The sequence below is a fragment of the Mauremys mutica genome, chromosome 20, assembly GCF_020497125.1.
Source record: "Mauremys mutica isolate MM-2020 ecotype Southern chromosome 20, ASM2049712v1, whole genome shotgun sequence".
In the NCBI taxonomy this organism is placed as follows: domain Eukaryota; kingdom Metazoa; phylum Chordata; order Testudines; family Geoemydidae; genus Mauremys; species Mauremys mutica.
In genome coordinates this window covers 4,797,990-4,813,602 of record NC_059091.1, presented here as the reverse complement: position 1 = coordinate 4,813,602, position 15,613 = coordinate 4,797,990, and the positions used below count along the sequence as shown (strand labels likewise).

At 59.7% G+C, this 15,613-nt stretch overlaps 1 protein-coding gene across 3 annotated transcripts in view; it reads left to right on the top strand.

Annotated features, from left to right (window-relative positions):
* CTDSP2 (CTD small phosphatase 2) overlaps nucleotides 1-14,010 on the top strand; it is an 80,955-nt gene extending 66,945 nt beyond the window's left edge. For all 3 annotated transcript variants that reach the window (XM_044995029.1, XM_044995031.1, XM_044995030.1), the window contains 7 exons: nucleotides 8,422-8,570; nucleotides 9,261-9,299; nucleotides 10,459-10,560; nucleotides 11,054-11,110; nucleotides 11,636-11,728; nucleotides 11,986-12,171; nucleotides 12,331-14,010. In XM_044995029.1, coding sequence (XP_044850964.1) covers nucleotides 8,422-8,570; nucleotides 9,261-9,299; nucleotides 10,459-10,560; nucleotides 11,054-11,110; nucleotides 11,636-11,728; nucleotides 11,986-12,171; nucleotides 12,331-12,456 — 752 coding nt within the window. In that variant the 3' untranslated portion in view covers nucleotides 12,457-14,010. The remainder of the gene's footprint in view (nucleotides 1-8,421; nucleotides 8,571-9,260; nucleotides 9,300-10,458; nucleotides 10,561-11,053; nucleotides 11,111-11,635; nucleotides 11,729-11,985; nucleotides 12,172-12,330) is intronic.
* Nucleotides 14,011-15,613: the final 1,603 nt, after the last annotated feature.

The window sequence follows — 15,613 nt, the reverse complement described above, 5'->3', positions numbered from 1 at the left end:
CCAGGGCAGGTGGGAGACGCTGTTGGGATGTTTAACAAATAAACGATACTTTTTACATGTAATTTCTCTGCTTCGTTACCTTAATGACAGTTCCCTGGATTGGGAATGCAAAGCAACTCCCTCTGTACCACGCCCAGCTCCATGCCTGTGCGGATGCCTCTAAGCACAGAAACACGAGCCGCCTCCCCCAGATAGCCATAGCTCTCCCTCTCCATGATCCCCTCTGTGAGAGGAAGCTGCCAGCGGGAGGCAGCTGTGGGCTGCCTGGACAGAGGGACTGCTCTTTGTTCTGCAAAGTTGCACTGAAATAATGTTCAGGGTCTGGCTCACGCCAGGGGATCTGCAGTTGAGGAGTGGGGCTGGGTACATTCACAAGGGCTGGGCTCAGGGTGAAAGGTACCAGGGGGATTGCAACCGACTGGGGCTCGGAAGCTGCACCATCACTGGTCTAGGGGGGGCTTCGGGACTGTTTAAACCCCCCCTCCCTGGTGCAAGGGGAAGGTCCCTCGGTCATGAGCTCTAAATCTCCCCCCTGTTGGGAGCTTCAAAATCTGTGCAAGGGGAAAGGTCTCCTGCTCCTTCCCAGCCCCACCCCCCGGCCAGGGGGCTCGTAGTGCTTGCAGTGTCCAGCCCCTTGGAACTGGTGACACTTGATATATAATAGGGGCTCTACCGTGTGAATAATTCATGTCCTGGAGCTGCCTGCCTGCCTGCTCTGAAGGGCTCATCTGCTCTGGGACCTACCATCATTCCTGTCTGCTCTGGGGCCTCCGCCCTTACCGCTGTGGGTTAACCCCCTCCCACTTCCCTCCGCAGCACCCCCAGTCTGACCTGGGGCTCCACCGCTTCTCTTGGGAGTGAAGTTGCTGAGAGAGGGAGGCAGGAAGCTAAGGAAGGAGGCAGCAGCAACCCCACGTGTTCTGGGAGCCGCGGGGGGGGGGGGGGTGTCACCTTTCCCTTGGCACTGCTTGTTCCTGGGCCGCAGGTCAGGCAAGCTGTCAGGTGCTGGAGACCCTTCCTCCCCTTGGCGTCTCATCCCAGGGGATCCCGCTCTGCCGCCTGGCCCTGATCTCCCCACGCCGGGGACAGGCTCCAGACAGAGGGGTTTCCACCTGGGATTCCTTGAAGGAGTAGCTAGTTCCCCCGACCCCACAAAGAGAGACGATCCCAATCCCTTCCTGACTCTGTCAGCTCGTCCCTCCCAGCTAGCGACCCTGCTGCACGGGGCCCCGGGCCAGGTCCCTGAGCCGTGCTGAGGATGCGCTGGGTGTATTTTTGACACGGAGTAACTGCTCCATGCATCCGCAGCGACTGGATTAACAGGCAGCTTTGGTGCATGGAGCTCACTGGGGCGGGTGCCTGGGCCAGGGAGGAGGGGGGGACTCAGCCCCTCAGCATTATGGGCTGAAGCTGAGCTTGCCTCCAGCTGCAGGGTGTAAAGGGGGGGTCATCTGCCCCTCATTATGGGGACGGGCTGGGGAGGGATGTCTGGGCTTGTTGGGATGGGCCGATAACCCGTCCATTTCCCCTCTGTTGTCATTCCAGCTCCAGTCCAAACAGACTGGAAATTGGTGGGTGACGTTTATTGGGCTCCTCTGGGTGGCGTCCCCTGGGGCTGAGGGTCTTTGAGATTCCCCCCTTCCCCCGGGCAACTGGAAACCCAGAGGAGCAGTGTGGGACCAGGGGACAGGTGTAGTGTGACGGCTGCATTAGTGCCTAGGCAGAACAGGGAATCCGGAGGGCGGGGTGAGAGGAAAGGGTGGTGGGTGGGGACTGAAGTGCACTGGAGGGGAGGGGTCTGGCAAAGCAAAGTGTGGGCATGGGGGGGGAGCGGGGGGATGTGTGGGGGAGTGACGGCAAGGCGGGTGCCCTTGTGTGCCTCAGAGGAAGTAAATCACTGTCCTGTTGCACCAAGAAATAGGCTCTCGGGGGGCTGCAGTAGGAAGGTGAGTCTGACTCTTTACACTAAAGCCCCCACCCCCAGGGTACAGAGTGGAGGCACTTTGGTTCCTGAGGTGAGTTCAGTCACCAGCAAGATGCGCCTCTCTGCTCTCCCTGCAACGGCTGGGCCTGGCCCTCCCCGCGGTCCTGCCTGACCTTAGCCCATTAACCTCCAGCACTTAGGCTCGGGAATCGAGGGAGCGGCTACCGCGAGTTGGAAGACCCACCCCCGCACTCCACTCTGAGCGATGGGTCCCCGAACAGCGTGACTCCGGAAGGGGGGTGGCGAGACCCCACTGCCTGCAGCCTCTGGCTGGAACTGCCACTGTGGAGACAAAAGATCCAGAAAGTAAAATTTGAGGTGGACAAATGAGATGACGGCCGCAGTACGACAGCACCCTCTGGGCCCAGAGACTATGGTGATGGGTGCTCTAGAAATACCGGGATTGGCAGGGGCTGGTGTTCTCACGGCGGTGACTTGTCCAATATCTTCTTCCAGCTCCAAGTGCAAAACCTTTTTAATCCCTTCCCCCAAACCATTGTTGGCTGCAATTTGCATCCAGTGCTCGTTGGACAAGAGCCTCTGCTGTGACCAGTTGCTGCTGTGACCAGTTGCTGCTGGGTCCTGCCCTCCAGCTCCCAGATGGGATTTCATGCTGGCAGACTGAAACATCACCTGGTTTGTTCCATGGACTGCAGAGACCAGCCTCCCCGGCACTGGGCTGCCGCTACTGCAGAGAGCTCCAGGACCTGCCCAGCAACTTTCACCCGGAAAACAATGAGGAGAACTTCAAGCCAGATCCGTTCTTGCCCTGTGCCGGGAGCCTACGAGGAGCTGGTGCTGCTATGAGCCCTGGAGCGGTTTGGGGAAAGGTGTTTATTGGATCATAGAAAAAATCGGAGTGATCCATGCTGTGGCCAAGGAAAAGGTCTCCGCTGACTTTGGATTCTTCTCACAGATGGTACTTGGTATCCCTCAAAACCTCTCCAGCTCACTGGCCCTCTCCCTGTTCCTGGCTCCCCTGGCACATAGATTTGCCACCCTTTAGGAGACCAGGCGTCCATCGTGACCAGGAGCCTGTCTTGGAGAACAGCCACCCCGGCTCCCTGCAGGATGTTGGGCCTGTGACAGTGGTACCCAGGGAGCCACCTCGGGAGAAGTGGTTGGATTCCATATATTCCACGGCCTCCTGTACCTTTGCCTCTGGCTCCTTGTCTCTTCCTCTCAAGAGCTGCGTTGGAAACTGGGTTACTATAACTGACTTCAGTCTTGGCTGTTTTGAGAGCTGCTGGCTGGCTCATGCATTGACCTTGGCCACCATGTCCCCATACCTTGGTGCGCCTCTGCATATACAGTAGGAAATACAGTATTTTCCAGTGGCCCATAAAGGACCCAGTGATGCCGGAAATGCGCGGGAGGCTCCATTTGGGAGCCATATGATAGCTATGTCCCTGACCCTGTTACGCCAGGGGTTGGGAGCTGGCCCTAAGGAACTCACTCCCCATCTCTCTCCCCCTTTAAAACACATACATGTGATCTCAAGCCACGGGTGCCCCCCTAGACAAATAAGCATGTGACAAAGGTGTTTGATTAGCAACAGCGAGGTCAGGGTCTGCGTGGCTATCTCCTCTTCACAGCATCAGGCGCTCAATCTATTTATCTTAACAAAGAGGGTTAAGGGGTGGCTTGATCACAATCTGCAAGTACCTACGTGGGGAATAAAAATTTGCTAATGGGTTCTTTTGTCTGCCAGATTGAAGTCTTAACAGAATCCAATGGCTGGAAGTTAAAGCTCGACAAAGTCAGGGGGGAAATTAGGCACCTGTTTAACAGTGAATGGAACTAACCGTTGGAACAATTTTACCAGGGGTTATGGTGAATTCTCCATTACTGGCAAACAAGAGGGAATTCCGGGGCGTCCTATGGCCTGCGCTAAGCAGGAGGGCAGACTAGATGATCACAGTGGTCCCTTCTGGCCTAGGAACGTTCCAACGTGCTTTGGGATGGTTTGAAGCATTCCCAAGCGAGGGTTCCCTGAAAAAACACTTCCCTCGATACTACCCCGGCAGCCCGACCCCTCACCCAGCATGGGAGCTGATCCCAGCTTGCCTGCTGTTCCTGGAACGCACGTGTGAGCCATGCTGGGGGAGGTGTGTGTGGGGGAAATCCCATGGGGCGGTGACTTGGGGCTCTCTCTCTCTCTCTCTCTGGGCTGGGCAGGAGAATCACTGAGAGCAAATCAAAGCCCAACAAGTGCTTCCATCATGGAGTCTTGCTCATCTGTCTTCCTTATGGCTGTCAACTTGAATCCGTCCTCATACTGCCATAGGCAATGCAGCTGGGTCATCGTCTGCCTCAGTAGCCCCAGCCTGTCCTCCAGGTCCTGCTATGGCCAGCGTTTGCAGGAGGCAACTATTGCAGGTGCTTCTGGGGTGCTGTCACCTTGCTAATGGCACCGTTAAACATCACGTGCAGCCCATGGCTCTTCCTCAGCCACCAACTCGGCTGCAAGGACCAGGCAAAGCTGTTGGAGAGGAGGAGGCTGGAGGCCCATCTCAATTGCTGGGAGGGTTGGTTGGCTGGCCCTGGGAGAACAGGAGTAATTTGGAAGGCTAATTGAGGTAATAACGTTTAGGATCCCCTCCCTGCTTCGCACATACTGTCTTTATCATCAGCTAACAAAGCCCGACTTGAGCCTCCTTGCTGACTCGTTGACTGCAGTTGTCCTGCTTGCTTCCTTGTGCATCAGCTGGAGATGCAAATTCAGAGAGGGAGCCAGGTGGGGTTACGTTAGGGTTCAAGATGAGCATAAAACTTGGAGAGTGGAGAAGGCTTCTTGAGCTGCTCGTTGTCTAGTCTGTATCAGCCAAGTCGCCTCCTTCCTCTGGCCCAACGTGAAAATAGAAACCCACAACCTGGAAAGATTCCCCCAAGGTGGGAGTGGATCTATGGGTCAGGTGCTAATTGCAGGAGAAGGGAAATAACTGATTGGGTTCCAGTGTGGTCTGAAATGTCACCAGGAGTGAGAGAGTGAAGCCAACTGGGCACGGGACACTGAAGTCCGTACTTAAAGAGATTTTTAAGGCTTGTCTACACGGGGAGTTATTCCAGAATAGCTATTCCTGTTGTACTCCAGAATAAGAGCAGCACCTGCATGTGGAGGTCATTGGGACTAGTTAAACTGCTTTATATTCACACCCTACCTTAGTCTGAATTAACTTTCCTGTGTAGACATGCCTTCTCCTCCATTTCCATGGCTCATGGCTACTTTTTGTTTGCGATTGATTTGTTTTAGAGGTGATCAGACTTCCTGATTGAGGGGGCAATTTACCGTTCCTATATCTTCTTCGGTGGGGCGTTCTCAATGTTCATTCCCCTAGGGACATGTTCCTGGCACGTCTGGGTTTGGAGAAGCCCCAAAGAGCAGATAATGCAGTGATGGGGCTGGGAGCATCTGATCTGGAGACCTGAGTTTGACCGTGGCCTGGGGGTTCTTGGTTGCCGGTCGCGTCGGCCATTGAGCTTCTGCAGCTGGTGGAGGAGTGAAAGGTGCTTCCTCCCTCCCGGTGCTTAGCTCAGCATTGTGAAGGAGACGGGGAAAGAGTTTCAGCCCAAAATGGAGGTTTTAAAAAGGAAATTTCAGATCTGCTTGTGAAGAGCTTCTCTGACCAGGGAGGAACAAGGAAATGCAGCAGGTGTTATAAATTAATCTTAGCCCGGGAAAGGTGCTGGGTGTGTGTGCGTGTGTTCTGTTTGAGTGTGTGTGGGGAGGTTGTTTTGTTCCACCCCGTGTGCCTCCTGCTGCCTCCAGGCCTGGTACCACCCTCAGAGCTCTCCCAGCACCCCGCAGAGCCTGTCCCTTTGGATTGTCAGCAAAGCAAACATCAGGTTTATCATTAACCGATCCCAGCCCTGAGCCAGCCAGGCTCATGCTGGGGTGGCCAAAGGTTCTGGCCCTGCTTCTAGCAGGCAGGTCCATTGCAATGGCACGATTGGGAGCGAACCCCTGCATTTGTCTCTGTAAATGGGAGGTGGCTGGTGCGAGGAGACCATTGGCCCGTGATCCGTAAGGCTAAGATTTTACAGACTCTCTGGAGCCAGCCAGTCGCCCTCTCTGTGGCGTCCTATAACTTCTGCACCCTGACCCTGAGAACGGCTCTCTTGGTATGGGGCCAGGGCTCTCGGGAGGGGAGCCATCGCCGAATGCGGCTGGGGTGATTAACGCCGTTTAACCTCGTCCGCCAGAGCACGGTGCCAGAGAAAGAGGAACTGCAGCAGCATTTCCTCTATCGGAGGGGGACGGGGACGCAGCCTGATCTTTCTCGCTGCCAGGAGCCGGCGCAGGGAGCTCTAGGCACAGATTACTGATGGGTTGGGGTCACTGCTGGCCCCAGGTTCCTCTCCCCAGTTACAATCCTGGGGACGCTCTGCTCAGATCTCTCCAGGATGGGACGGGGATGAAGCCTGCCAGGCGAGGCACCCCTGGGTGCGTGCTGTGAGCATGCAGATGCATGGGTTACTTTCAGCCCCCTGAAGAAGGTCCTAGTTGCAGGAGAGGTGAAGGGACTTGCCCAAGGGTACACAATGAGTCGGTGACAGAGCTCATGGTGGGCGAATCCTTAGCCCTCAGCCCCGCTGTGCCTTGCTATGACCATGCTGCTTTCCCGGATGTGCGGGGGCTTCGGTCAGGCTGGCTGCACAGCGGCGCTGGTGTGAAGTCTCTTCACATGGGCTTCACTTCAACTCACCAGCCTCTCTGCCTGCTCCTCTGGCCCATGGGCTGTGCTGCACTGGGACAGGGAGATGCCAGGACAGGTGGGCGGATCTCTGTTAAGACATTTACTCAAAGGGCTGCGTGTGCTCAGCGCCCTTGAGGGATACCGGGCACTTCTGGAGTCCTGGGTGCAAATCCCGGCTTGGGTCCCAAGAGCAGATAAGCCCCACGTCACCTCCGTGGAGCGTGGTACAATATTTGACCTAGTGGGCAGCCTGTGCTCGAGAGACCAGCGTCGGGGGGGAGTTGGGAGAGTTGTGGTGCGCGGTGCCTGGAGTTGGCCAGTGTGCGCTGCAGGGCCGCCCGGGGGGGAGGGGGGCAATTGGCCCCAGGCCCCGCGAGCCCTGGCCCGGCGGTGATCCGGATCTTCGGCAGCATTTCGACGGCAGGGGGCCCTTCAGTGCTGCCGAAGACGCAGAGCGACTGAACAGCCCCCTCGCCGTCAAAATGCCGCCGAAGACCCAGACACCGCCGCCGGGTGAGTACCAGCACCACAGCTCCCCCGCTTTGCCCCAGACCCCCTGAATCCTCTGGCCGGCCCTGGCACGCTGCCCGGGGTTAGCCAGTCGGCCCTACCATGCCCAGGTGCCCATTTGTGCTGCTGGGCCTCAGCACCACCACTGGAGGGGCTGGTGACTCAGGTGGCACGGAAGGTGATGGGAATTTTCAACTGACTCTAAACCCCAAGATGATATGCTGGGACTGGAGGGGAGCAAAACCTGGGGTGCAGAATGACCACGAAGGGGGTGGCGCCAGAGGGTGCGAGGGAGGGGCCCCGTGGTGCCCCACGGGGGGCAGTGGAGTTGTGGCACCAGGATTGTGCTGATGGAAGGATGCAGTTTCCGGAGCGCGGCTCGGGGCTGCTCCGGAGGGCGGCCCGCCGACTGCAGGCTCCAGACCTGCTCTGCCACTCCTGCTAATCTGACCGCGCCGACTCCCACGGAGTGACTCCCGCTTTACGCCAGGTGCCCAAGAATGGCTGGATGTCCCTCGGGCTGCAGCATGTGTTGTCCCCAGCTCACCTCCCACCCAGGCTCAGTGACCGTCACTGGGCTAATGATCGCGCTGGGGGGCTGTGACATGGGCCCCCAGGCTGGCCCCCCCACCATTGGCTCTGAACCAGGGGCTGTTTATCTCACCCGTTGCACCAGCCTGCCGGCTCCCCCTCCTCCTGGGGGCTCCCCCTCCCACTTCTGGTCCTCCAGCAGCTCCTGGACATGACTCTACCTCAAAGGTGCTGGGGACTTGCGGGTCTGCAGCGCCACCTTCTGGCTGCTACTCCACATTGCAGGCCTGGGTCCCTCCCAGTTTGGGGCTGGGGGGGGGTCGCAGCCTTCAGCGGCAGTGGGGAGGGACGCGTGGCGGTGGGTTAGCACGTGGATGGGTGAGGACCGTTGGGCTGAATCCACTCCATCCTTCAAGGAATTTTGCCCACACTCCTTTGCTTGGATTTCTGCTATGGTTCGTTTTCCAGGGGCTCACTCGTCCCCTCCTCCCCCCACAGTCCTGCCCTGCTGGGCCCATAGGCCTCACTGATTGCAGCCCTTGTGCTGAGCTAGTCGCCCAGACACGTTGCAGTGGACTGGATCTCTCCCGCCAGACCCTGCAGTACCGAGAGGCTGGTCTGTATCCCGCCTGGGGAGCCGGCTTTGTGCAGGTGACCATCCTGCTTACGCTTGGCTGTGGTTCTCTCTCCTCGTTCCAGGCTTGGTGTCCAGGTCTTCTCCCAAGAAGCCTCGTGGCCGGAACATATTCAAGGCGCTTTTCTGTTGCCTCCGCACACAGAATGTTGGTCAGTCGGGCTGCGGCGGGGAGCATGCACTGCACAAGGAGGAACCCAGCACCATCGCTAAGGTAAGGGGGCTGCAGGGCAGGGGGGAACTGGGGCTGGGCTACCGACCCGCTAGACACCGGTGTGTCTGACCCCACGTAGGACATGCCTGTGTCTTAAGAACGAAGCTTGTTCGTCACGGATCGCGGTAAACCAAAAAGCCAGAGAGTCTGGTTCTGTAGCCTTGCCGCAGCCGTGAATGGAAGGAACCCTCCTGCAAGCACAGCCCCCTAAAGTGACACCCATCTCCCCCAAAACTCAGAGCAGGTGTGTGTGCAGGTACCCACACCTGCTGTGACGGGAATGTTCCACCAGGTGGCAGCACTGGGCCCCTTCTCCATAAACAAGTCTCCATATGCCACTGCATGAAGGTGTGTATGTGTGTGAGAGAGAGAGAAATACCTGCTGCAGTTTTGTCTCTGAGCCCTTCCCTGCTTGATCTGTCTTAATTCTCATGTTCTCTGGCTGACCCAGTGCTTGTGCTGATACTCATTAGCCTTTGATTATTTCTTAACTGATTTCTCTCCCCTTCTCTCAGATGAGAATTGTTGTAAGCACATGGCAGCAAATTGGAGGGGAGTTCTGTCCTGTCCCCGGCTGGCTAGGGCTAAAGGGCGGGTTAATCCCCCAGCCCAGTCAGGGCCACACTGTCTCTCTGCTGCTGCCGGCTGTCACCCTAATACCTGCGTTTCTCCTCTTCTTTCCTGCTTTAGTCCGATCTGCTGCAGTGTCTTCAGTACCAGTTCTACCAGGTATGTGCTGAGCAGCCGCCGGGTATTTGTGTGGGTGGCTGAGATTCCCAGCTCCAATAATTGGAGATATACCAATCTCCTAGAACTGGAAGGGACCTCAAAAGGTCATCGAGTCCAGCCCCTGCCTTCACTAGCAGGACCAGTTTTTGCCCCAGATCCCTAAGTGGCCTCCTCAAGGATTGAACTTACAACCCTGGGTTTAGCAGGCCAATGCTCAAACCACTGAGCTATCCCTCCCAAGCAAATGCCCCTTCCTCTCCTACGGAAACAGGCCCTGGTCCAAACCCCACAGTATCAGTGGGAGTCCTGTGGATTTTGCTTGGGTGTTGGCTCCAGCCCAGAGTGGAGAAGGTGGAGAAGCTTAAGACTGTAACATTCCCTTACTCCCCCTCGCTTCAAAGTTCCCCACTCATCCCTGAGCATTGTGGGATGGGGACCGCTCCTCCACTGGAGAAAAGGTAAAGGTCACCATCTTTTAGCGCCACCATCTCGTTGCCAGAGGGTGTTGTGAAGGCCAGAAGCATAATTCAAAAGAGAACGAGATACGTTCCGGGAGGAGAGGTCCATCAATGGCTATTAGCCAAGATAGGGACTCAACCCCATGCTCTGGGTGTCCCTAGCCTCTGACTGCCAGAACCTGGGACTGGACGACAGGGGACGGATCACTTGATAATTTCCCTGTTCTGTTCACTCCCTCTGCAGCATCTGGCACCAGCCCCTGTGAGAAGACAGGATCCTGGGCTAGCTGGGCCATTGTTCAGACCCAGTATGGCCTTTCTTATGTGCCACAGTCCGTGCAGCTTTGGCACGAGGTCTCTCCCCAGTCCCTGGCCGCTCCCAGTGGGAATTCAGGATGATCCCGATGGCAGATGTGTAGATCAAGGAGGCTAGTAATTCTGTAGGGTGCTCAGGGTCATGGGGAGGGTATCGCCCAGATATCTGGATGGGATGTTTAGAGTCTCCCTGCTGGTCCCCAGTGAAATTCTCTCCAGTGTCAGGACATGGATGGACACCCCAACTCGGTGTGAGATGGGGAGCTGCTGGAGATGAGGAGCCTTCTCTCTTTGGGGAGGGCAACTCAACCTATGAAGTGCATATGAGCCGGGGCCAGGGCTGCTCCCCGAATCCCTCTGACAGCTGGGCGTGTATCTGCTTGCAGATTCCCGGGACGTGCCTGCTCCCCGAGGTGACTCAGTGGGACCAGGGCAGGATCTGCGTGGTGATCGACCTGGATGAGACGCTGGTGCACAGCTCCTTTAAGGTGACCCCACGTGCTTGCTCAGGGGGTAGGGTGGAGGGGTGGCGCAGGGAGGCTGCTGGTGAGAAGAGACGGGGTGGGGGCAGGAGCAGGTGGATCTGGCTCTCAGGAGCTGGGTTCTGAGCCACCGCTGGCCATGGAGAATACTTAATCCCAGATCCCGTGAATGCCCCATAAATGGGTGGCGCATCGGGGGCGCCGAGGGCTGGAAACGAGGCATGAGATGTTCTGGGAGGGGCTGGGGCAGCCGCGGAGGGATCTGCTGTGTCCCGTTGGCTGGAGGGTTTGGAGCGGGTCCTGGAGGCTCCTACGTGCAATGCTCCTCTCCTGCCAAAGCAAAATTCTCTGACACCATCTCCCCCAGAGCAGAGCCAGATGCGTGCAGAGACACCGCGGCACGCGTGCTCTGTCTGGTTTTCCCATTGCCCCTGGGGAGCTGGGGAACCCCCTCTGCTGCTCTCGTGCTAACAGACCCCTTGATTCCTTCCCCCCTCAGCCAATCAACAATGCTGACTTCATAGTGCCTGTGGAGATAGAGGGGACCTTGCACCAGGTAGGCGAGTCCCTCTGATGGGGTGGGTGGCGCTGTGACCAGGATCTGTTCCAGGAGCGGGGCCCGTCCTGGCCTGGGGGCGAGGAGGCCCGGTTCCCTAGGGCCGCGGCGGATCTGCGGAAGCCGTTGCCTGGTTCAAGTAATCCAGGATAGGCTGTTACCAGGCAGCACGGCCTATTCTTGATTACTTGTTTTCAGGAGGCGGCTGCTGGCGCCTGAGGAAGATGGACTCGACGGGGCTGGGTTCGGCGCCGGGCGTGGCGGGGTGAGGAGAGCGGTAACGGGACCCGGGCTGAAGCCCCCACACTGGCTGCAGCGATGAGCATGGGGCAGCCCCTCCAGCTGGTTCCCAAGGGGCAGCTTTGGGCAGGCGGCACTAGGCACCAGGCTCCATCTTGAGCATAAGCCCCAGGCCAATGCTGGGGACCCTCCCCCCTCACTTGCCAGCATCGTCCCCCCAGGGGCTGTGTTCCCCTCACCCCGGAGTCTCTCCTGCCCCCTGCTGACGGCCCCTCCCCTCCTTAGGTCTATGTGCTCAAGAGACCCTTCGTGGACGAATTCCTGAGGCGGATGGGGGAGCTGTTTGAGTGTGTCCTCTTCACTGCCAGCCTGGCCAAGGTAAGGGAAACTTGGGGCAGGGGGGGGGGTGTTCCCCATGCTGCCAGCCTGCTCCGGGCAGAGGGGACGCGGTTGGGAGAAGTTCTCTGTGCTGCTGGCCTGGCCGTGGCCTAGCCATGGCGGGAGGGGGGAGATCTTCTCAGCAAGCCGAGCCGCTCCTGCTAGCCCTGGCGCTGGGCTGCGGGGAACCGAGCCGCTCCCGCCACGTGCCGGCGGAGCCCGCTCTAAGCAACGCGCCGCTCTCTTGCTCTTGCCAGTACGCCGACCCGGTGACGGACCTTCTGGACAAGTGCGGCGTGTTCCGTGCGCGGCTCTACCGGGAGTCCTGCGTCTTCCACCAGGGCTGCTACGTCAAAGACCTGAGCCGCCTGGGCCGGGACCTGCACAAGACGCTCATCCTGGACAACTCGCCGGCCTCCTACATCTTCCACCCGGAGAACGCGGTGAGCCCCCCACCCATCCCCGGGCCACGGCTGAGCTCCTGGGGGTGGGAAGCGGAGCAGAGACAAGCCGTGCCCCTTCGAAGACCTGGGCCCAGCTTGCCTTCACTTCTCTGTGCAGCGCCTGCTGACCCCTCCCCTCCCGTTCTTGCCCCCCTGCAGGTGCCTGTCCAGTCCTGGTTTGATGACATGGCGGACACAGAGCTGCTCAACCTCATCCCCATCTTCGAAGAGCTGAGCGAAGCTGAGGACGTTTATACCAGCCTCGGCCAGCTGCGGGCGCCGTAGAGCTTCCAGCGCCCTGGCGGCCCATTTCTGCAGGGGACTTTCACTCAGTGCCTTCGCTAGCAGCCGGGAGGAGGTGGCCGGGCAAGGAGTCGGCTCCCGGGCCCCAGTGGCAGTGCCAGAGCCCTCGCCTCTCGGACCGGGGCGCAGGACGGGATGTTGGATTGCAGAGCAGGGAAATCTCTGTAGCCCCGGTCACGGGTCTGAGCCCATCCCCTGGTAGCCCTGGGGTCTCTGCACTGCGGGGCGCAGGGCTCCCCACACTCCGACTCGCAAACGGGGCTCTGCTTCCCACCCCGCTCGCCTCCCTGACACACAGCGCCTGCGGATTCCACACGGGGGGCCTGGCTGGGTGACTCCTGCCATGGGGGGTGGGGAGGGTTGTGCATCCCAATGCCTCCCCTCTCCCCCTACATGCAACCGCCTGAACAGCCAGCCAGCCTCCCGGCAGGACGGCACTCCAGCGCTCCAAGGGCAAACGCCAGCTGCCCCCGGCCCCTGGAGGCGTTGCACATGGCGGGGCAGCTGCTGCGGCACCTTTGCTGTGGCTTTCTCCGAATCCTAGTCCCACTGCCGGTGCCTGGGGCTGGGCCAGAGCCCTGCCTTTGCCGTCCCCACCTCCCAGTCTCGTCCTCCCATGTGGAGCCACTGATCCCATTCCCTGTAACCCTCTCCTCCAGGATGCACCTGCTGAGGCCTCTGGAGCTGGAGCCAGGCCTGTCTGGGGTCAGCATCCCACTCCCCAGTTCCTCCCCGCCCCAGTGAGGCCCAGGCCCAGGGCGACTCATATCCTGCGGGAGCCTCTCCATCCTCCCTTGTCCCTTAGCCTGCTCCTTCCAGGAGCTGGGTCTCCAGCCCCACCAGATTCCTCCTCCCTGGCCTGGATCCCAGCCTCGGGCCAGCGTTGCTCTGAAGGATGTTCCTGGAGCAGGCCCCGGCTGGGCTCCGTGACACCCGACAGCTGCCGTTGCCCAGTGGAGCCGAGATCCTTGCCTCATACCAATTGCCGCTCGGCTCCAAAGGACGGGGAGATGCTGAGAGCGGCCCAGCCAGAGGCTGCCGAGTTGACGGGTAACGTTAAACCAAAGCCGCGCTCCACCTCCCTAGCTGGATTAGCCCAAAGCAGGGGCCGGGGGGAGCACCTTTGAGCTGCAGGGAGAGGGTCACATTGGCCTTGCGCTGCTACAGTCCAAAGCCGCGTCCTCCATCTCGGGGACCAGGCCCACCGCCCTGCCTTAACTGCTGCCCTCCATCCGGGGCATGGGGCCCACGGAAACAAGCTGCATCCTCCTCCTCCACCAGACTGCCTGGGCAAAGACCCTAACATCCCCTCCGTGGGGTGCCGAAGGGGTCGGGAGCCACATATTCAGTGCGAGAAGCCCCCCACTGAAGTCCCCGTGTGGTGACGTCTTCAGCTTCAACAGCTCCTGCAGGTGGTCTCAGGAAACGCCCACTGGAGCTGAGCCCTTGGGCGATACGAGACTTTGGCACCAGCCACCCCCCACCCCCAGCTCTGCGTTGTGCTGACCCCAGCTCAGCTTGGACTTCCCCAGACCAGCCCTGGCGAGGCAGGGCCCTTCCTCTGCCCTCCGGCTCTCGGCTCTCCCAGCATTCCACCAAGGTGGTGCCACAACACAACCCCGCAAGGCCCTGAGGCATCTGCCTGGGCTGGAGTTGGTGGCATGTCATAGCCGTGGCCAGCCCGACGAGTGGTGGTTGCTCCAGCCACCTCTGCCACTCCGGCATCGGCAGCCGCCCCTCTCCATCTCGGTGCCTTCCCCTCCCTGCTGCACCTTCCGCTTTGGCCTTTCCAAAGAGAACCAGCTCTTCGTCCAAGCCAAATGTCGACCGGGTTGCAGGCAGTAACCCCGCTCCTGGGGGGTGAGCCCCGAGGGGGCTCTCGGGAGGGTTGGGGCCTGGGCACAGTACCCTCCATACTGGCAGCAGGACAGACTCTGCTGGGCTGTTACACTGTCAAATGCCATTAGGCCGCAGGCCAGTCCCTGCTGTGCCGGGTGGCACCCCCGTCTGGGTCTGACCCCCGTGTCTGACCCGCTTCACTTCCGTGAGCCAGATCCGGAGGCAGCTGTGCCCCATGGCCAGCTCGGGCTGGCTCCCACCGGCAGCTTGTGGGTCACTGCCAAGCCCCAGACGCGAGGAGGGCACCATGGGACCAAAACTGTGAGACCCGTGCCTGGCTGGGCCCTGGGGCAGGCCGCCCCCTTCCTGCTGTTCTCAGGCCCAGCTAGGAAGGGCCAGGACCTGTCCGAGTGACTCAGAAGGAGCAGGGCCGCCAGCCTAGGCTTGGGGTCGGAGGAGCCGGGTGCAGTGAGTGGGGCCAATGGAAACCTCCCCCCCCCCCACATGTCTCCTCTGCCCCTCCAGTGACCGGATCCTTACAGGGGAGATGTTAGTGGGTGCTGGGAGCGGGGGACTCCAGCTGTGCAGGGGGAGCCCGGCAGGGAGCAGTGGAGCACCAGGACCGATGGGTGGCAGGGGGGGGCACCCCAGCTTATACTAAATACAGGTTTCCTCTCCCCCCTCGAAATTCCCCTCCCTCCTCGGGACACAACTCTTTAAATTGAGCTTCTCAGGACCCTTCTAGGGTGTGAAATTGGTCCCTTGTTTGCTTCCCCTCCACCCAGGTGGGGGAACCATCTCACTCCTATCTTGGGGTTACCGCATCTGACCTGTTTTTTCTCCCCTCCCGCCCCAGCCCCACCCCTGCACATAACCTGGGGGACCTCCCCCAAGCATCCAGTCCAGCCCCACTCCTGTCAACGGTCCCTCTGGTGAGTTACCCCGAGTTTATGTAGCAATGCGCGTGGTCCGTGGGGAAATCCCCGCCCTGTAGCTGCAGCCAGGAGCCCTGAGGAACGGTGGGGGGGAAGTGATAGCTGACAGGTGGCTTCGCCAGGTCTCATGCCTCCGACACCTCCAACGGGCCAGCAGGTGAGCCCCCAAAATGCAGCCTGGCCGGACGGCCTCGGAGCTGGGCGGCCCCAGGCTCCCTCCAGCATGTCAAATGCTCAACCTGAGCTCCACTGATTTGCCTTTCACGTGGGGCCATGTCCCCCTAATAACCCCACGGCTCTGCTCGGCCCCTCCCCATTTGCAATCGGGAGGGGGTGCCCCCATCTCCCACTCCCCCCAAGGGCGT